The sequence below is a fragment of the Apostichopus japonicus genome, chromosome 11 (genome assembly GCF_037975245.1).
Source record: "Apostichopus japonicus isolate 1M-3 chromosome 11, ASM3797524v1, whole genome shotgun sequence".
Classification (NCBI taxonomy): domain Eukaryota; kingdom Metazoa; phylum Echinodermata; class Holothuroidea; order Aspidochirotida; family Stichopodidae; genus Apostichopus; species Apostichopus japonicus.
This window is the reverse complement of record NC_092571.1, coordinates 3,042,430-3,061,934: the sequence shown is the minus strand read 5'-3', so window position 1 is coordinate 3,061,934 and position 19,505 is coordinate 3,042,430. Positions and strand designations below refer to the sequence as shown.

Sequence of the window (19,505 nt, the reverse complement as noted above, 5' to 3'; positions counted from 1 at the left end):
ACTTAAAACGGCAAAGGTTATACCAATCTATAAAAAGGGAGATTCAAATTTATATGAGAATTATCGACCGATTTCATTGCTTACCTGTTTTTCTAAAATCATAGAACGACTTATGTTCAATCGCATATTTAATTTTCTTAACCGATATAATATTCTCTGTAAAGAACAGTACGGTTTTCGACCCGAACATTCTACTGAACTGGCTTTGGCAGATGCACTTAACAGTTTACATACTAGTCTTAATAATGGCAAAAATTGCATTGGTGTATTCCTCGACCTTTCGAAGGCGTTTGACACGATCGATCATACCATCCTTATCAATAAATTATTTTCATACGGCATGAGAGGAACTACTCTCAACTGGCTTGAAAGCTATATTTCGAACAGATATCAGTATACCTTGTATAAAAACTCTAGATCCGATCTTGCTAAAATTCGTTGCGGCGTTCCACAGGGTTCAGTCTTAGGTCCTTTGTTATTTATTCTATATATTAACGATATTTGTCATGTCTCCAAACTAGCCAAAATCTTTCTCTTTGCTGATGACACCAGTATTTTCTTCGAGAGCGACGACATAATCACATTATCTTCCAACGTGTCAAATGAATTAAATAAATTCTGTAATTGGTTTTCAGCCAACAAATTATCACTAAATGTACAAAAAAGTAATTACATTGTCTTTAATACTCGTAATACACTTATTTGGAATAAAGACATATGTATGGATGGGAAAATAATTAAGCAAGTTTATACTACTAAGTTTTTAGGTGTAAATATTGATTGTAAACTTAGCTGGCGCAACCATATTTCAACTATTTGCAGTATAATTGCACGGAATGTTGGCATATTATCTAAGTTGAAATATTATCTATAGGAAAACATACTCAGAACACTATACCAGACCCTGGTTGTCCCGCATCTCACTTATTGTTCCATTATTTGGTCTGGTACATACAACACCAACCTTAACAATCTTATAATACTCCAAAAGGCAGCCATTCGCCACATAACACACTCAGCCCCACGTGAGCACACCAGTCCCCTATTTAAGAAACTCAACTTACTAAAATTGCACGATCTCATTAAAGTTAAGCTTGCATTATTTGCCTACAAGACCTGGAATGGATTACTACCAGCTGCCTTTGACAATTTTTTAACCAGTAACAGAGATGTACATAATCATAACACGAGGCATGCTAATCATGCCCACTATAATCTCTACAACACCACCATTGGAACTTTAAGCCTACAAAACCGTGCAACAAGAACATGGAATCTTCTAATGAACGATTTAAAGAGTAAAAAGTCAGTCACATCCTTTAAGAAGTGGTTTTGTATGGAAATAATAGCTAGTTACTGACTAAAACTAAATTATACCTGTATGTAATTACTATATATATATGTTGAACATTTAATTTGTACTTATATCTATGTACATATATATATTTTGTTTTTTCTTTTCTTTTCTTTTCTTTCTTCAGGGAGTCTTCCACATTGTTAAGCTTTTAAGCTTGATGGAAGACTTCCCTCCACTTTGTACTTTTGTGGCAAACAAATAAATAAATACACAATGTTGCTGATATCTTTGTGTAACAGAAATATGTTTGTGAACAACAAATCCTGCAACACAGCAATGAAGAAAGGAGAATTTGTTTCTAAGGTGTCACTGTTTGAATATTCTGGTAGGAGACTGCCAGTTTCTCAAATTATTTGCAAATGTTTTGTCACATGTGGTTTATCTTAGCTCTGTAAATTACTGTAACATCTTCCTAGTCTTGTATGCATCCCTCATATACAGGGTAGCTTCAGTGTTAACACAATAAAGCCAAGGTCAGAGTGAAAAGTCAATGAAAGTGCAGTACTAACCCTAACAGTGATAACCTCAATGATGTTTGTGCATGGTTGCAAGTGGTGTTTGTTGTCGCAATTGGTGTTTGTGGTTGCACCATGTTTGTGGTTGCATGGTGTTTGGGTGCATCATGATTGTGTTTGCAATTAGTGTTGGTGGTTGCAAATGGCGTGGTGTATGTGGGTTGCAGTGTTTCTGGTCTTTGTGGTTGCGTGGTCTTTGTGGTTGCGACGTGGTGTCTGTCAGGTTGCGTGGGTGTTTGTGGATGAATTCTCTGGTTGGTTTCTCTCTAAATAAAAGTGCTGTCAATAGTAACAAACTATCTATACAGTAATACATGCTTAAATGGCCACAGTTTCAAAGATCAAACACTCAACAACAATGAATTCTCAGCATCTCTGTGATTGCTCCGGAAAGTATTTTTTTACATTTTGTCAAAGATTTTTGGGCAACTTTTGTGTTAAGTTACTTGCAAATTTTCATGGTAACAAACAGATGGATTCAATTGCAAATCATTTTTGACTGAACACAAATTTACAGTAGTCCCTACATGTGTTTATATATCGGTAACTACCTGTTCCCTTTTACCCTTGCGGTTTCTGTTAACACATTGTTTTACACATTCTCCTACACAGGCTCTCTAGTGGATAAGCAGTTTGCTAACAGTTTTATTTTATTTTGAACACATTTTTTATGTTAACATCTTCGTTATGTTGAATACCTTGACGATGTCTATTGTTGCAATCGGTCCTCTAGGGATGAGTATGACTCATAGACCTGTCTCTCATCCTCTTTTATAAACAAACAAAATAAAACAAAATAAGACTTGTTGATGTCACATCTCTGTCATGGCAGATCAAAGTACATGAATTTTTGAAGTACCCGAAGGCTTTAAAATATCGATAACTTCTGATGAAGGAACTCGTACATCGTGAAGGATTAAATGCAGCTAAATGGCTGTAGTCGAAATTAAGCCACGGTCCGGCCGTTTCTGTAGTCTTCTCTTGAGAGATGTTTTCACTGTGCAGACAGACAGACAGACAGACAGACAAACTGGATTGGGGTTGTATCACCTCGTTCTACAAATGCAGATGGCGTATCAGTTTATATTATAGCCATGAAAACTGCATGCGTGACTATAAATTATGCCAGCTCATGCTTTGGTTAATGTTTTAGGCACGGGAGCCGTAAAGCTACCTTGCCCATCAATCACTTGGTTTCAGCCATTATAGTTTTCTTCTAAATGAGAGATAAAAGTAAGAATTGTGCAACAAAAAAAAACAGGGGAAAAAGAAAGAAAATAAAGCACATTACAGTACAGTGCAGTGCAGTGCAATGCAACACAGAATAATACAGTACAGTACATACAGTACTTAAAATGCAATGCAATATAATATAATACAGTACACTACATTACGATACAATACAATATAATACAGTACAGTACAATATGATACAATACAATATACTACAGTAGAGTACAGTACAATACAATACGATACAATACAATAAAATACATACAATACATACAATATAATACAGTACAGTACAATACAATACAATATACTACAGTAGAGTACAGTACAGTACAATACAATACAATACAATACATACTTACAATACTACAGTACAATACAATACAATATACTACAGTAGAGTACAGTACAATACGATACAATACAATACATACTTACAATATTATACAGTACAGTACAATACAATACAATATACTACAGTAGAGTTCAGTACAATACGATACAATACAATACATACTTACAATATTATACAGTACAGTACAATACAATACAATATACTACAGTAGAGTACAGTACAATACGATACAATACAATACATACTTACAATACTACAGTACAATACAATACAATATACTACAGTAGAGTACAGTACAATACGATACAATACAATACAGTACATACAATATTATACAGTACAGTACAATACAGTACAGTAGAGTGCAGTACAGTACAAATACAACACAATACAGTACAATATAAATACAGTACAGTACAGTACAATACAAATACTATATAATACAAAACAATGCAATGAATAAACAAATAGTGTTTTATGTTACAATCTGAGCAAATTGAGTTTTGGACTTGTAACTCACACTCACTTTAAAGTAAAATAAATGTGTTGTATATTTGGCATTAAAGTTATGTGTGTTAGTAACTAGCTACTTTTTAATAAAAAAATCATTTCATACTCTCAAGGGATCTTTTGAACCCCCCTAAATTGTATCATATTATGACCGATTGTGATAAAGCCATTTTGAAATTCACATATATAATGTTATACGGCCTCTTATTATAACTCAGATATCAATTAGATGCGGAATATAATTCTCCTAAATTTAAAGTATTTAGTACCTTATTCCTCTTACTGTACCTGTCTCCTATGCATGCATGCCAATTTTTCCTACCTCATTAAGCAATGGGTAAGATTCTTGCACTGTACCTTCCCCCTGCCCCCCTCCCCTCAGGGACCCCTCTGGAGGTCATTACCCGCTTTCTTTCAAATCTGTACAGTTCCAATCTAACGATAGGTTCTCTGGGTGGAATTTCATCCACTCAAATTCATCTTCAATTTTCTTTCATCTGAGTAGGGAATATAGTGTCTTTTGTTTCATTAATTGACAAACCTTATAATGCCTAATTTCAGCCAATTTAGCACAAAACCATCTCCAGTGCTCTAATTTTATTTGTGTTGGATAGTAATATCCAGTAAGTCTGTATTCTGCTTGGTTACTGACATAGACTGTCATTGACTGGTTCATTTTTCATTTATTTCTGCCATTAAAGTACAATGATTCCCAATTGTTTTAAATGCATGTTGTTATATGACTATGAGGAAACAGGACCAGAAATCTAAGGCAGCTATTTGAGTCTTGTCCCTTACAAAGCGAAACAAAAAATTAAAATAGGGAAATGCAAAACAAACCCCCCAAAACACATAGAGAAAACACATAGGTTTTTATCAGAACTGCATGGGAAGGGAAAAATTAATGCAACCGTTGAAATATGCAAAGATGGATAAACCATCTGTTTCTGAAACATTTAAAGTCATTCAGTCATGAAAGGAATATGTTTAATGATGTAAGACATTTTGGAAAGTTTACAAATGAAAGTACAGTACCTTTTGAGTAAACAAAATCCTAATGTAGCAATTTTCCTTTTTTTAGCTTTAACTTTTGGTTTGGTGGTGATGTAAACTTTTTAGAGGGAGTTGCTTGAAAATTGTCCTTCTTTGTATTAATCTTTGTTTGTGTGGTGAACAAAAAAATGGCTTTAAGTGTGTTAAAAGTCTTTTCTTAAATTTCTTTTCATAGATAACAATATTAAAAATTACGATGCAAATTATCTACCTGAATGGGTTTTTTATTTATTTTTTTTAATTTCTATGCCACAAATCCATTATCATTATTATTTTTTTCTTCTCTAAATACTTAAACGGTGGGAAGCGGAATTCTTCAAAAGCCGAGGTAATCCACTAAGTGAACCGTTTCGTATTTAAAATTGCAACGACTTTACAATATGGGAGGAAAGTGAAAACAATTTTTATAATTCAGTTTTCTTCTACCATTAGAGAAGTAATATAGCACTTATGAATCTGTCAATCTGTTAAGTTGTGTTTTACTCAAATGGTCTGGCAGCCAATCTTTTATTTATTTATGATTATTATATTAATGAATCCTTCATCCCTCGGGGCATTGAATCAAGAGAATGCCAAAACTTTTAAGTGATGGCTCAATTGATGTTTTCCTGTATAACTTTTTTTTATTATAATTTTAAAAGTACTTCAGCACAGTCTGGGCAACCTTCCGGTAAATGGCTTGCTATTTGATCAATTACGAAAACAGTTTTTTTTTCTTTAATTGATGTCGATAAAATTGCTCAATGCTTTTCAATAATCTCTGATAACAAACAATCCCAGGATAATGTCGGTCATTAGCTCGAAAAATCAACTTTCATTTACGCAATAAAGTGAAAGGCGAAAATGTTGACATTTCTTTCCATGAACCATTTTACTTGAAATGAAATTCTGACATGGGAGAGTAATCTAAGTTACTAAAATGACAAGAAATCAGATCAGATCAGAAACAGATCAGATCAGATCAGATCTGTTAGATCAAATCAAATCAAAACATTTTATTACTCACTCCACCTGCACATGTAACCACCTGAGAATATACCTGACAGACATCAAAACTGATGAAGAATCATACCTTTTGTATAGCAAGCAATCAATTCCTTAGCATTCTTCAAACTTACCAATTTTCAGCACCATCTAGTAGATCGACTAAATATGCCTGGAATAAGTGTCAACCAATTCATCGACTGTGAAGCCCATCTGACGTTTCCAACAAAAAGATGACAATGTAAGAAATATTAAGACTACACTTCCTACCAGCCTACCTGTTGAGAAATAAAACATACCACCTGAGTCTATATTAGTGGTTATAATGGTGATTTTATCCCTGCTTTTCAAGAGACTAGGTCAGCTGTGTTATTTCGTGATATAACACGATAGTATGACAATGATATCTGTTAACTTTCAAAAGTGATATCTCTCAACATAGTAAAATGATGATATTGAGTAAGGAAAGGTCCTTATTTAGTGCTCTTTTCTCTAAGAAATCAACTAGAATTATCCCTTAATTGGACAGGTTTTAATTTTCCAGCAGATTAATTTAGTCAAGAAACAGACAAGTGTTTGAAGTTGTAGCCTGGCTAGCATATATACATACGCATGTATAATTAGTACATAACCATGGTAACCTGTCAGAGTTTGAAACATTTCTGTTATGTCAGTTAACGTTTAGACAAATCAATTTTAGACACATGTTGGGACACCTTCGCTCTAGATTTGAACTCGTCTTGCATAGTGTGTACGTATAGCAACGTGGAGGATTATGTTTGATACATTGTAAATGACCAGCACAGATGAGAACTCTCAGATGGCTCTGGCAACTTCATCTAAATACAGAGGGCAGTGTTTGCATCCACCAACACAGAGGGCAGTGTTTGCATCGACCAACACAGAGGGCAGTGTTTGCACCCAGCAGAGAAGTCCAGTTGATAAACAAATGACAAGCACTTCAAAACATTGTTGGAAGAAGTTAATTTGCCAATGCCCCGGAGGGAAGAAAGTTGCTTATTGTAATCTCTATGGGCATGTGTTGTGGAGAGTTGACAAGTTGTATCATACCTACGGGCATTTTGTCGGAACCTGTTTTAAAACATCTCTTTCTCCTTCGCTCTATAAGGATGAAATTTTTTGTTTTTATTGGCAATCCACTTTGCAACACCAACATGCATACATGTTAAACCTCTCCATGGTTTACCTGTCAAGCCAGTGTCTTTGTCTGTCGCCAGTTAGAATGAATTATCCAGGCTTGGTAACTCATTTAATTTATCAGGACCTCTTGTAAAAGTTTCTGTAAATTGGATTAAATCCACCTCGCATAAATTCGAGGAGTCGTATCGCTACGTAGGATCGGTGTGTCTGTCTGCAGAATCAGTCAGCACCTGATTTATGTTCTTGACTTTCAGTTTATCGAGGGGAACGGAAAAACCAAACCCTTAAAAAATTTATTTCATCGTTTTTAAGTCGCTGGCTACACGGATTCATATGTACCACTTCTCTAAAAAGGATTTTGTAGGTTAGTGTCAAGGAAAGAGAGTTTTCCAAATGATTGCATTTCCCTTCATATATTAATTCAAGTAGTGTTGCAAATATCTAGGTCTGTGCATGGGAAGTCAATTCACACAGACACACAGACACACAGACAGACACACAGACAGACAGACACACAGACATTCTACTTGAAACACTCAGCCTATATGAGTTGAATCACTCGTGGTATCACTCTATAAACTCTTATAATTCTAATAACATAACTTTCTTAACTTCATACTGATTACATTCAACACCATGCGTTTGTACTTGACAAACTTTTTTCTGCAAAGTTTGTAAAACATCTCACTTGAGACCATAAAACTCCTACAGTATGTTCTCGATCATTGAGGTGTTGTGATGCATCGGTGACCTGACTCAAGGGCCAGTGCATACATATTAGACTATATAGTTCAGTCACTTTTATTGATGAACCTCAGCTGTTTAACAGGGTATAACCCTAACCCTTCTCAAAGTTAAATTCTTATAGAAATACAACCTGTACTGATAGCAATGTTTTATTGTTTCAAAGGGGAATATCAAAATTAATTTTGTGCCTAAATAGTCTTCCTTTCAATAAAATTACTGTTTAATTTTCCTCATGTGTGGCTGAACATCACACCTTAGTGTTAAATACCGGGTTTATATTGAAATTATAACATGCTTTGATCGATAATGTTGGCATGGAAACTCTCCATATGTACAGGTATCATTGTATGTTTATATTTTACTAAATCCTATAGACTCTTTCTTTATGGTTCCCACAAATAAGCAAATGTTACTTCATTCATTCAGAAGACCATCACCAGCTTTTTTTAGTTTTGTTTTAAATTTTGAATAATTAATTTGATGATCGACCTAATTTAGCCGATATATATTTCTACAGGGACGTATTTCTAGAAAGCAGAAGTACAGTACAGTGGTTCTACAATTGTTTATGTAGTTGTAGGCTTGCAGTATGCGGTGTAATGTAGGTATTCAACTCACCATAGTTTTCTCGTCATATATTTCAGTAACTATTCGTTATGGCAACGTCGCTCCCTGCTAATAAGTATGATTCCATAGAACTCAATTGACTTTCCTTTTTTTCATGCTTTTGGGAATCAGCAATTTGTATTATTGTAATGAAATGCCAGGAGCAATTCTTATATCTATGGCTGCCAATGAAAGAGAATGATAAGAACAACAGTAAACAGTGTAATTATTGTCATTCATATAGATAGAACAGTTTGCTAAAGATAGTAAAGAAAAACATATTAACAAATAGCGTGGTGCCATCTTTGATGTTAGTGAGATGAATTTTCCTTGTCTTGAGGGATAAGTCCTTAAACTTTGATTCATTAAAAGTCTAAATCTGCCCTTGGAAAAACGATTGTTTTTTTTTGTGAATTAACATCTGAGCACTTCTGGCATTTTCTGATTTCATCTACTAGGTATGATTGAGAATCGATGTATTTATAATGAGTTCACAGCTGGGGGGGTGAGGGGGGACGGAGGGGGGGAGAAGTTTAAGAGAGAAATTATCCTGACTTTTCAAGAAAGTACGAGCTGTAGGGCAGACTGAAAATCAGTTTTAAATTACAAATTAGCAGTGACAGCTTAGTTTTTAAAGTTTTTAATGCTGTGATGATGATGATTGCGAATGATTGCAAAAAGGATTTTAGACGTACAGACAACAATTGTCTCTTTGTTTTTATTAATACTGGGAAATTTCAAGCAGGGAGCGCCATGATGACTAAATTGCCATTGTGTCAGATAAAAGTAGGACTAACCAGAAATAATTTTAAAAAAAAGAGAGAAAAAGAGGTTCCTCATTCCAGGAGTCACCATTGTAAAACATGTTATTTGAGGTCATAAAAGTCTTTATGCTGCCCTATACTGAGATTTATGTTGCATCTTGGCAACTGACCTTATACGGTGAGTTAGACTATAAAGTCCAGCCAATTTTATTGGTGACCCTCAGTTGTTTAATGTGGAAAATTTTCCAAAAGTTAAAAGTGGTTTAGCAATACAACTGTGACTGATAGCAGTGATTGTTAATAGCCTACAACATATGACACTGAATTTTGTGCCTTCTTGCATTTTGAAATTTTCTAAAATGTATCAAATTAAGTGTGTGCCTTAAAGGCATTGAAGACTCGCCCCAAACCGTGTGTTGCCATCTGGAGAAAGTTAACTTTCCGTTGCTTGAAAGTGACGTTTTGTTCGTGTCGCTACAGAATCATCCATCCTGTAATGTAAATTTTGGTTTGTATGAACGTTTGTTAGTTTAACATACTACGAACACTTAGTAGTCAATTTGTCCCATATTCAGTACATTTGTTGTGTGTGATAATCACATTAAAAATTTGTCGACATTTTTAGAAGAGCTCTTTTTTTTGGTTTCGAAAATCTACGCATTTGAAGTTTTGATAAAACTAGACAACTCATTAAATATGTGCAAACTATGAAGTGGAATGTTATGCTCATCTGTACAGTAGCTTGCAAGCTAAGTTATCCTCTAATTACAAGCCCACATATGTATCATTTGAATAATGTGACGATCCTCTTTTCAAAGACTGACAATAAAATATTTCCAAAACATTGCCGTAGGCCACAAACCTGTGTTCAGTGTCCTTGAAACGAAGGTTGTAAAAACTAAGGAATGACATAACAGAATTAGGCAGTACTCACTCCCTTTACATCATCAATGTGCATGGTTAGGTAAATGTTTATTCATAAATAAAACTAGAATTAAGAAAAAGACTTGTGTCCAATGGTCAATCTTTGATGGATTTTTGATGGGAATTGCAGCTATTTTCATGATTTTCTAATGCCTATTAGAAAGACAATGTTGTTTCGCATAAATTTGACACAACCAACTATGTTGGAGGTTGCTTTCATAATCTTTGCGTGTATTATTAAGTAATTTCAGGGCATATATTAAGGAATTTCCACACAGGGTTTTCTTCCCAAGCAAAGAGAATACAAGACTGCTAATTCATACTCGGGGGTCTCAACAAACCCTGCAGTATAGTTTGTAAATATTGCTCCCTTGCATTATTGCTAAATCCTAACTGTAGCTGGTAACAAGGCTGAGGGTGCATGGATTTTTTCCAGGGTTTAAGTAAGTAAGTAAGTGAGTAAAACTTTATTGCTCCATAAAATTGGAAATTTCGATACTCGCACATTATAAGAAATATAAAAAAATATATAAAACTATATTCATATTACAATTAATAACTAAAGAATGTAAGATCAAGTTAAATAGTTAAAGACAGAGAGCCTACCCATCCAAGGACTAGGCAAAAACCTAACGACTCAAATTGCTGTTGTAAAGTTTTATTGCACGAGGGATAAATGAATTGCAGTGCCGGTTAGTCTTAAGTTGAGGAAGTCTTTAGTCTACCAATGCCCCTAGGTATCTATTAATCTATCAACGAACATGAAATGGGTGACTACAGTCGTCCCAAACGGAGTTGAGCTTGGACTGTAGGAGACACTGGTAGACAAAATCAACAGCAGACTGATTCATGAGCAGATTCAACTTGAAAAGATATGGCTATTACTCAGGGTATTAATTTGACCCATTGTTAAGGCCGTTTTTATAGATAAAAAAAATATGTTGTACTGGTGGATACAGTTTTTTCCAATACCCAGTTTTACTAATTTACAACGGAGATAGGCCATGTACAATACCATATAAGTAAAGGCTGACATAATGTCTGTATTACTATACAACACATACTAAAAGTTTCTTGTTTCCACTCTAGATAGTTGACCATTTTTAGAACAGATTTTGTCATGATCAGATTATTTTGGCAACCAGAGCCGTGCGATCTGAATCAGGTCTCCATCTCGGTTAATTATTCCGTAAGAGTATATATTTCCTCATCGGCTGTGAAAATCGACTCAGTCATAGTTGTATCATGTACTACATGGAGGATTAGACTACCTCTACGCTCGATTGAATCCTCTGGGTTTGTATTCTCCAGTGATCTCTCAAATCATCTCCCTATAACTTCTCATCTTCATCATTTCTTGTCTTCCTCCTCCTCCTCCTGCTCCTGCTCAGAGAGGAGGGTCATGCTTGACATAATTTCAAAGTCACATTACTCTAGTTACATTCCCATAGTGTATAAAGGTCAAGGGTGATACGCCCTTGATGGTGTTATTAATACCTGGAGACTGTGACGAGTGCAGCAGGCCTGTTTGTATTTTATCATCCAATTAAAACCAAGTAGAATGAATCCCAACTTGCAGCAACCAACCCTGAGAGGAAAAAAAAAGCGCCCAACTGGAACCTTCTTTTAACTCCCGTGGAAGAAGAAAGGCGATAACTTTTAACCGGTACGACTTTGTTTGAAATAACCAGATACACAGATTTATTTCGTTGTTTGAAAAGCTGCCCGTTATTATTTTGTGTTACGGTTTTGTCGCAAGCTGGAAATGGTCGAGTATCTTTTAAAAGCAAAATCTTTGATGTGTTAGGGTAGTATAGTTAAAAGCAAGATGACATTTACAACGGTATACAGTCAATGTCAATATTATACCTGAATCCCCTGGGCTATTTGCGGGATACATCTCAATTAACTCAAAGGAACTTTAAAGGAGATACTTAGCTTAAATGACAGAAAAATGTGACACGTCAAGGGATATTTAAAGGAACGTTCCAATCACAGTGTGACTCTTAAAGTCGACTCCAGTGACATACAGTGAGAAACTTAAAGGGCCAATTAAAGGAATAATCCACATATTTATTACACCATGTATATTGTGTAATAATTTATTGTAATTGTAATTAAAATATTATGTTATAAATTACACAATGTAACGTTCCATCGATTGAGACCATCCACAATGTAACACTTAAAATGGATATTCTAGTGATGATACAGTGTGACACGGATGATAAAAGGAATATTTCATTATTCCTCCCTTACTTACTCACGTGTCTCCTCTACATATGCATTCTGACCTAGTACCAATCCTACAGACTGGTGAAATGTTACAACTGTTCCTGTCACTCAAATATAGAAATACACCCTCCTTTTCTATAATGAGATTTTTGTTTAGTCTGAACTTAATTGTGTGGCAAATGGAACCACACCCTGATTTTTTTTAATTACTTTTAAAGTATAACTGTACCAAGTCAGTACATATTGCAATAATGTTGTTGATGTCCGCAGATCAACGGTATACATTGACCTGACATACTAAATGTTACAAATGGTTTGGCATTTTGCCTGAGAGAATTGAACACATTCTGTGATACTTTCATTTTGGACTTATTTTTTATATTTTTCGCTTTTCATTCTAGACATTGTTTTAGAAGCATTGATTATTTGTATATATCTGAACTAATTGCTTATTACAAACACACACTCACAAACCAAAACAAAAACCCTGGAATTTTGTTTACTTAATTCAGTTGCCGTAGGTCATTGCCAATTGGACAGGATAATATTTCCTTTTTGTTTTTTAGCTTTTGAAGATTTATTGATCTGTTGACATTCTAAGTTCTTTGGGTGAAAGGACAAAATAGCAATAAACAAGGATGTTGAATAAAATATGAATGGGTGGAATTCCCTGGAGAGAATGGAGTTTAAAGAACTGAGGTAGAAAAACCTTGAAGTAAAGATCCAGTTTAGAGACTTGAGAATTGCTCTTTCAACTGATCACAAGTTTACACTGAGTCTCTAAACGTAAGCAAGAAAATGGTAAATTTGGTGATTTTATACCGACTTGTACAACATGGTTTTAATGAAGCCTTAAAGATTGACCCTTGAACAAACATGTAAAGTTAGGTAAAAGCAAAATATTGAATTTCGTTCTGACAAACAGAATGGCCACAAAAAATATTTCATATCTTAAATATTTAAACATATTTTTGGTAAATAAATGAATAAGTAATTTAAGCACTTTTCATGTAACTAGATTTGAAAAGCCATTTCAACAACTTTCTACAAGAAAAAAATAAATATTGATCTAAGTAGTACTTTGCATTGTACAGTAAATCAGTGATGAAAAACATGTTTAATTATTACAGTTCCATTTGAATCTTGAATTTCTTTATACACACAAGCATGGTCAAATAATATTTCTCATATTATTCTTATATTTCGGTGCATGTCTGTTTATATTTATATTTGTTAAAAGTAAAGTAAAAGCGGAAATCTTGGACTGGGAACTGAAATAAACAATGGAAATGAAAAGAACAAAGAGGTATGAGTGGGATATGAAACAGTGACCTCTGGGTTACAAGCCCAGCAATCTCCCATCTGTGCTATCCAGCCATTGAGTTGGTGGCGATCCCTTCATATAGCCATTACTTTCGCTGGGGGCGCTATGGGTCACTGTTTTGAATCGCCATGTAGTTGTCTAATTCTCTGCTCTCTTCCAAGCTTAAATGTGTTGATTTGTTCAATCCTATTGGTAAGGAAAAGTATATATTCTCCTTCCATGTATATGTATATTTCATGTATATGAATATGTATATTCCATGTAATATGTATATATGTTGCTCAGATATCGACCAAACCGAGACATTATTAAAACACATTTGTGTCTCCCTCGTAACAAACCTGCCAACACGTGTATGTCCATGCAACTAGATTTCTTCCCAGTCTGTCAGACTTTTTGTTGGCTTTGAATTCAGCCCCTGAGATACAGATTTGAATAACTGCCAAATAAACTGTCGGATCGGGAGTCTCGGTTTATCGCCTCCTTTCATCGATGGAACGATCCGCCATCGATTGTGTTTCTTTGCCCGCAAGAGATACGGCTTTCTGTGATTTGTTGTAATATTTACTGAGATATGTTCCAGATGTCTCAGTTTAGAGGTTTATAGTTCTCATTAAATGTGGGGGGGGGGGGGTATATATGCTAGGTGTTCTGTTATTATGCATACATGTATGGTGTGTGATGCTATGATCCATAGAGGGTTGAATACTCTTTCTAGCCGGTTTTATGGGGTTTTATGGGGTGATTGGTAGAAGGCTGAATATATAGTACCATTAAAAGTTATATGTATCCGGAATGCATTGTGCAGTAATGGATGACTATGAGCTCCGTCTTGGTTTACTCAGTTTGAATGTACTACAACAGTATACAGTTTATAGTGCTGTGTGACATCTCTCCTTGCCTAGTTTGTTTTATGGCACTGCAGACAGATCAGCATATGTCCAATGGATGGTCGGGCAATGGGAACAGAAAAAAAAAAAGTTTTGAATAAAGAAGGCATACACCTACTTACAATCTAGCTAAAGATGTGCTCTAGTTGGTCTTTATACTGGTTCCCTCCATTCTTCCCCCTCCCTCCTCCCCGCCTCCTTCCTCCCTCCCTCTCACAGGTAAGCAAAATCTTGTTCAGTTTGGGAGATCTTTTTGAAATGAGGTATTTTCCATTTTGCCATTTGTCATTGTGATGTCATGGTGTCACATTGAAGTGAACTCTCTTTTATTATTTTTATTCCAATTTGATTTCCTTTCGTATTTGAATATAGTGAATTGGCTACGAGGAATTAATCGATTACTGAAAACAATGCCAGTAATTAGGAAATGCTACAAACTTCAATGTTAGCAACATTCAATGCCATTTGCATTTATAAACTTGATCCAGCTGGGCATATATATCAAAGAATATAACCAAATTGTTGATCAAAAAGATAACTGTTCAATAAAACTGGTTACAATTTAGCAGTGCTAATAAAACACTTTTAGACTTGTCCAAGTCTTCAGTCTTGTACATGTATGCATTAAAGGAACATGTTCAAAAGCTATACCCCGCAATGACATAACATTTGCCAAACGTTTTGTTTCAGCGAGCTGTTTGTAAAATTTATCAGTCTGTCAAATATGGTTAAGGATGTTAGTTGAGTTTTCTTTTCTCTTTAATTCAGGAAATAAAAGTAAAAGTTTTTAATATTATTGATTCATCCAAATGTGATGTTCAAATTGGATTACACATAATTTTCTTTCCTGACCATTTAAATACATGTTTCACAGCTCTGTAATGATATAGGTCTATTTTGTTGAATTTACTTTGGTTTCTAGCTTGCTCACTTGTCCCTTCACACTGTCAGCACTCTTGCTATTTGCCTGGAATTCAACTGGTATATCATAAGAGAGTTGCTGATGTTGTGGTAAGATAGGGAAGCTGTTATTCATTAATATCCAAAACCCCGGTAAGTTTGGCTATGACAAACAGACTGTTATTTTAAAAATGAAAGAACTTTTTACTTATTTTTTGCAGGTAAATTAGCTGAAGAATTAGGCTTTGATATCAAGACTGTAGAATCTAGGTAAGTGAACAATATTTTATTTTATTTATTTTATTAATTTTTTAATATATAATTTTATTTGTTTGTTAAGCCTAAAGAGTGATAGATGAATAATATGATACATGCAATAAATTATCTGGTAATTACATAGCATTGCAAGTTGGTCACAATGGTTACAGCATGCACAAATGCAAAGGTGTGAGGCAGGTTTTGTAGCCAGAGTCTTAATAATTTCAATATTTGTTTTGGGGGGGGGGGTGAGGGGGAATTCAGTGAAACAATTTTGAAAGCTTATAACTTATATACAGAAAGTATACCCTGCACTTTTATTTGCTGTCAAAAGTTGTAAGCCTTTTACTGCTGTGTGTATTGTTGCAGAACATGTCTGAGGTGGAAGGCAGCTAGAACACACATGTCCCATCTCCCAGAATGCTAATTTCAATTAGTTACATGTATATCAAAATAAAATAAAATTGTTAGCAAACTGCTTATCCACTAGAGAGCCTGTGTAGGAAAATGTGTAAAAGTAAGTTGGCCTGACGTTTCGATCCTAGCAGGATCTTCTTCAAAGGCTAAATGACAAGTAACAGTAATAGCATTTTGGAGTCGATAACATTGGTAATTTTTTCGATACTGTACACTAGTCATCGTTTCAGTTCAAACGATGAACAATAAGTGAAACACGATTGAAGTTTTTCAGTTTGCAAGGTTACGTGCGATTGAAGACCTCAGAAGTTAAGGGAAATGTTAAAACAGTCTGCCATTGACCAAATGTCGAGAGCTGGATGGAATCAATAATTAATTGTAGTCGTAATCTTTGAGAATTGCAGATTTGGAAAAGGGAATGGGTATTGACCCTGAAGTGTATACTGGAAGGCAGTGAGGGGGATGGTTTGGTTGGAGGGGGGCACAGTACTAAAGTGTTAAAAAATTTTGTATTTAATGTAAGTTGATTTGAGTGCATATGTAGAATGGAGACATGTAAGTATCGTCGTTTGTAAACTATACACAGAGCAGTTAGTTTTGCGGTGTTTTTAACTTTGACTTCTTTGGTGAAAAACTCTATGAAGGTCGACGTCTTAGTTGCAATCTCATTTTGAGTCAAGTTAATTTTCAAGTAAATTAATTTAATGTAACTTAGAAAGTTGCTCAAAAATAGGATTTTAGATTTTAAAATGGTAAGTCTGAAACTGTGCCACATGAAAAACAGCAGTTATCCTACAAAAGCAAGATTCCAATTGGTCTAGACAGACAAAACTAGACACCCTCTTAGCAGTTTTCCCCAAAAGGACATTTTCTATTATTGATTCTGTATATTGTGAAATAGTTATATATAGTTATTTTAGTAGGTTTTCACATATTTAATGTAGTTTTACACTGTATTTTTAACATTTCCTTTACTTTACATTGTGTAATTTTATCTTTGTTAGGTGTATTGGTTTTGTATTTATGTTTTACGACTTTGATTTTATGTATTTTGTTTTGTAAAGCGCTTTGAAGCCTTTGCATATTGCGCTATCTAAGTTGCATATTATTATTATTATATTCGTCAATTATATAACAAAGTCTGCATTCCTTCCAATGTTGGCAAAATTCCTGGACCAGAAATGTTGCTCACATGAAGTACATACAAAATATAACTCAGTGTTTTTTGTATTCACTGCATTTATAAGATTGATTGTCCATATCAGACAACTGGTAACCAATTTAAGTTTGGTTGTCCCCCCCCCCCTACTCAACCCCTAATTTGGCTATATATATCGCATCCTTGATCATGCAATGGTGATTACAGTAATCCTCATATGTGGATATATATTATTAGATTTAAAGGAAGCTAATTCCCAATGCAACCATCATCCTTTAAGTTTGTGTGATAGATACATATGCATACGACAGTCAACTCCACGAAACAGCTAAGAACAATACTGTTCCGTTTGCGAGATATCTTGCCAGTGAAGTTATACCAGGCAGGGCAGAGATATTTATTTTAAGTTTGTGTGATAGATATGCATGCGATGATCGACTCCACAAAAAAGCTACAAACAATCTAGTTCCGTTTGCGAGATATCTTGCCAGTGAAGTTATACCAGGCAGGGCAGAGATATTAGAGTGGCATTTTTTTTATTTTACCTTGAACAAAAATTTTATTTGGTTTCTTGTCATATATGTAGTTTATTGTTATTGATCTATCAGTGCCGTTGCCACTTTAAATCTCAGAAACGTCATCATTTCAGTAATAATTAAAATAATAATAAAACAGAATATTTACAAAACCAATAAATAAAGGGAAATATTAAAGCCTCCAGTAATTATTGAATGCATGGCTCTGTGTGTTAGTTTTAGACTTGCCCAAGTCTCCAATCTAACATAGATAGTAGGCCTACGTATCGCTCAATTATGGTAAAATTATTCTTTGCAGTTTGAAAGTGGTTGGACATCATTTAAGCAATCTCTACCAAACAGTGTAATGATCACGGTTGGGTTCGCTTAATTCTCTTGAAAAATTCAGTTTCCATTTCCTGCAAAGGTGTGTCTCCTTTAGGACCCCCTCCCCTACCCTATCCTCCCCCTCCATCAAGACCTGTATAGTTTGCTTTAATGGTTGATACTCTTACCTACAATCTGACACTTATACAAAGTTTAAAACCGATTCGTTTGGTTTCGTCTGTGTCCGTAACCTTCGTGTTGCCAATACCACACCGATCTATCGTTTGCAGTTATTTGTACATTCTAATAAAAGTGTAACCAGTTGTAACGGAGAGGGAGAGGCTCATCGAGCAAGCCGTTCAGGCACATCCTTGAATCAAACCCATCGGTACGAATCGCCATTTGGCAACAAAACAAATGAAAAGAGTTATAAATGTCAAAGATGGTCTCTCCAAGTATGTTATTAAAAGTTTGACGCACTGTCGATTCGAGCGTTTCCATATAAATTGAGCTAATTCATCCATCTTTGTAAATTAAGTGGAACAAGATTGCGTGACATTTACAAAGTAACCAGTCTTGACAACTGGGGGACGAGACAATTAGTATTGCCAGTCGGGCGGACTCACCTTGTGTATCTATACCGAGGGGGTGGCGTTGTGAATAGTACGCATTTTGATGGACGGGAACGTGCCCTACTTTACAAGCAGCTCTGGAAGCAGGTTGGTTCATGCAAGTGTTCAAGAATCACAATGAGAAACCGATCGTGTACAATTCCAATGAATTGATCGATACATGTATGGTGCAATGTACTAACAGTGTATACTGTAACCATAGATATATATGTATGGTACAGACAATTATGATGACATATTATTCATTATAACTTTATCAAGATTAGAAGACAGGTTTGGTTCATGTTATGACTGAAATTTTTGCAATATGGATTCTATACAGTTGTCAGTCAGTGTTGAGCCACCCACAAATTCAAAGAAATATGAGCGAAGTATTGCTCGATTTTGCTCATGAGAAAGACATCGCCTTGGGTCTATGCGATAGAGATATAACTGTCATGAAAAACTTCCCCAAAGAGCTATAGTATATAGAAAAGACTTCATCCATTTAGAGAAGATATCATGGAGTTAATGTTTGTTCACACATACAGAAGTCTGGAAACTACTTGGACAAGTCTAAAAATGACATCATCAAGCCACTTGTGCTGCAATTGTGTATATATATATATATATATATATATATATATCTCTCTCTTGATG

General features: G+C 34.9%; 1 protein-coding gene across 2 annotated transcripts in view; it reads left to right on the top strand.

Annotated features, from left to right (window-relative positions):
* LOC139975648 (high affinity cGMP-specific 3',5'-cyclic phosphodiesterase 9A-like) overlaps positions 1 to 19,505 on the top strand; it is a 134,952-nt gene that overhangs the window by 49,441 nt on the left and 66,006 nt on the right. Inside the window, exon 3 of one of the 2 annotated variants that reach the window (XM_071983734.1) lies at positions 15,789 to 15,828. In XM_071983734.1, the coding sequence (XP_071839835.1) occupies positions 15,789 to 15,828 (40 nt within the window). Of the gene's footprint in view, positions 1 to 15,779; positions 15,829 to 19,505 lie in introns of both variants that reach the window. The other variant, XM_071983733.1, reaches the window with a different exon arrangement.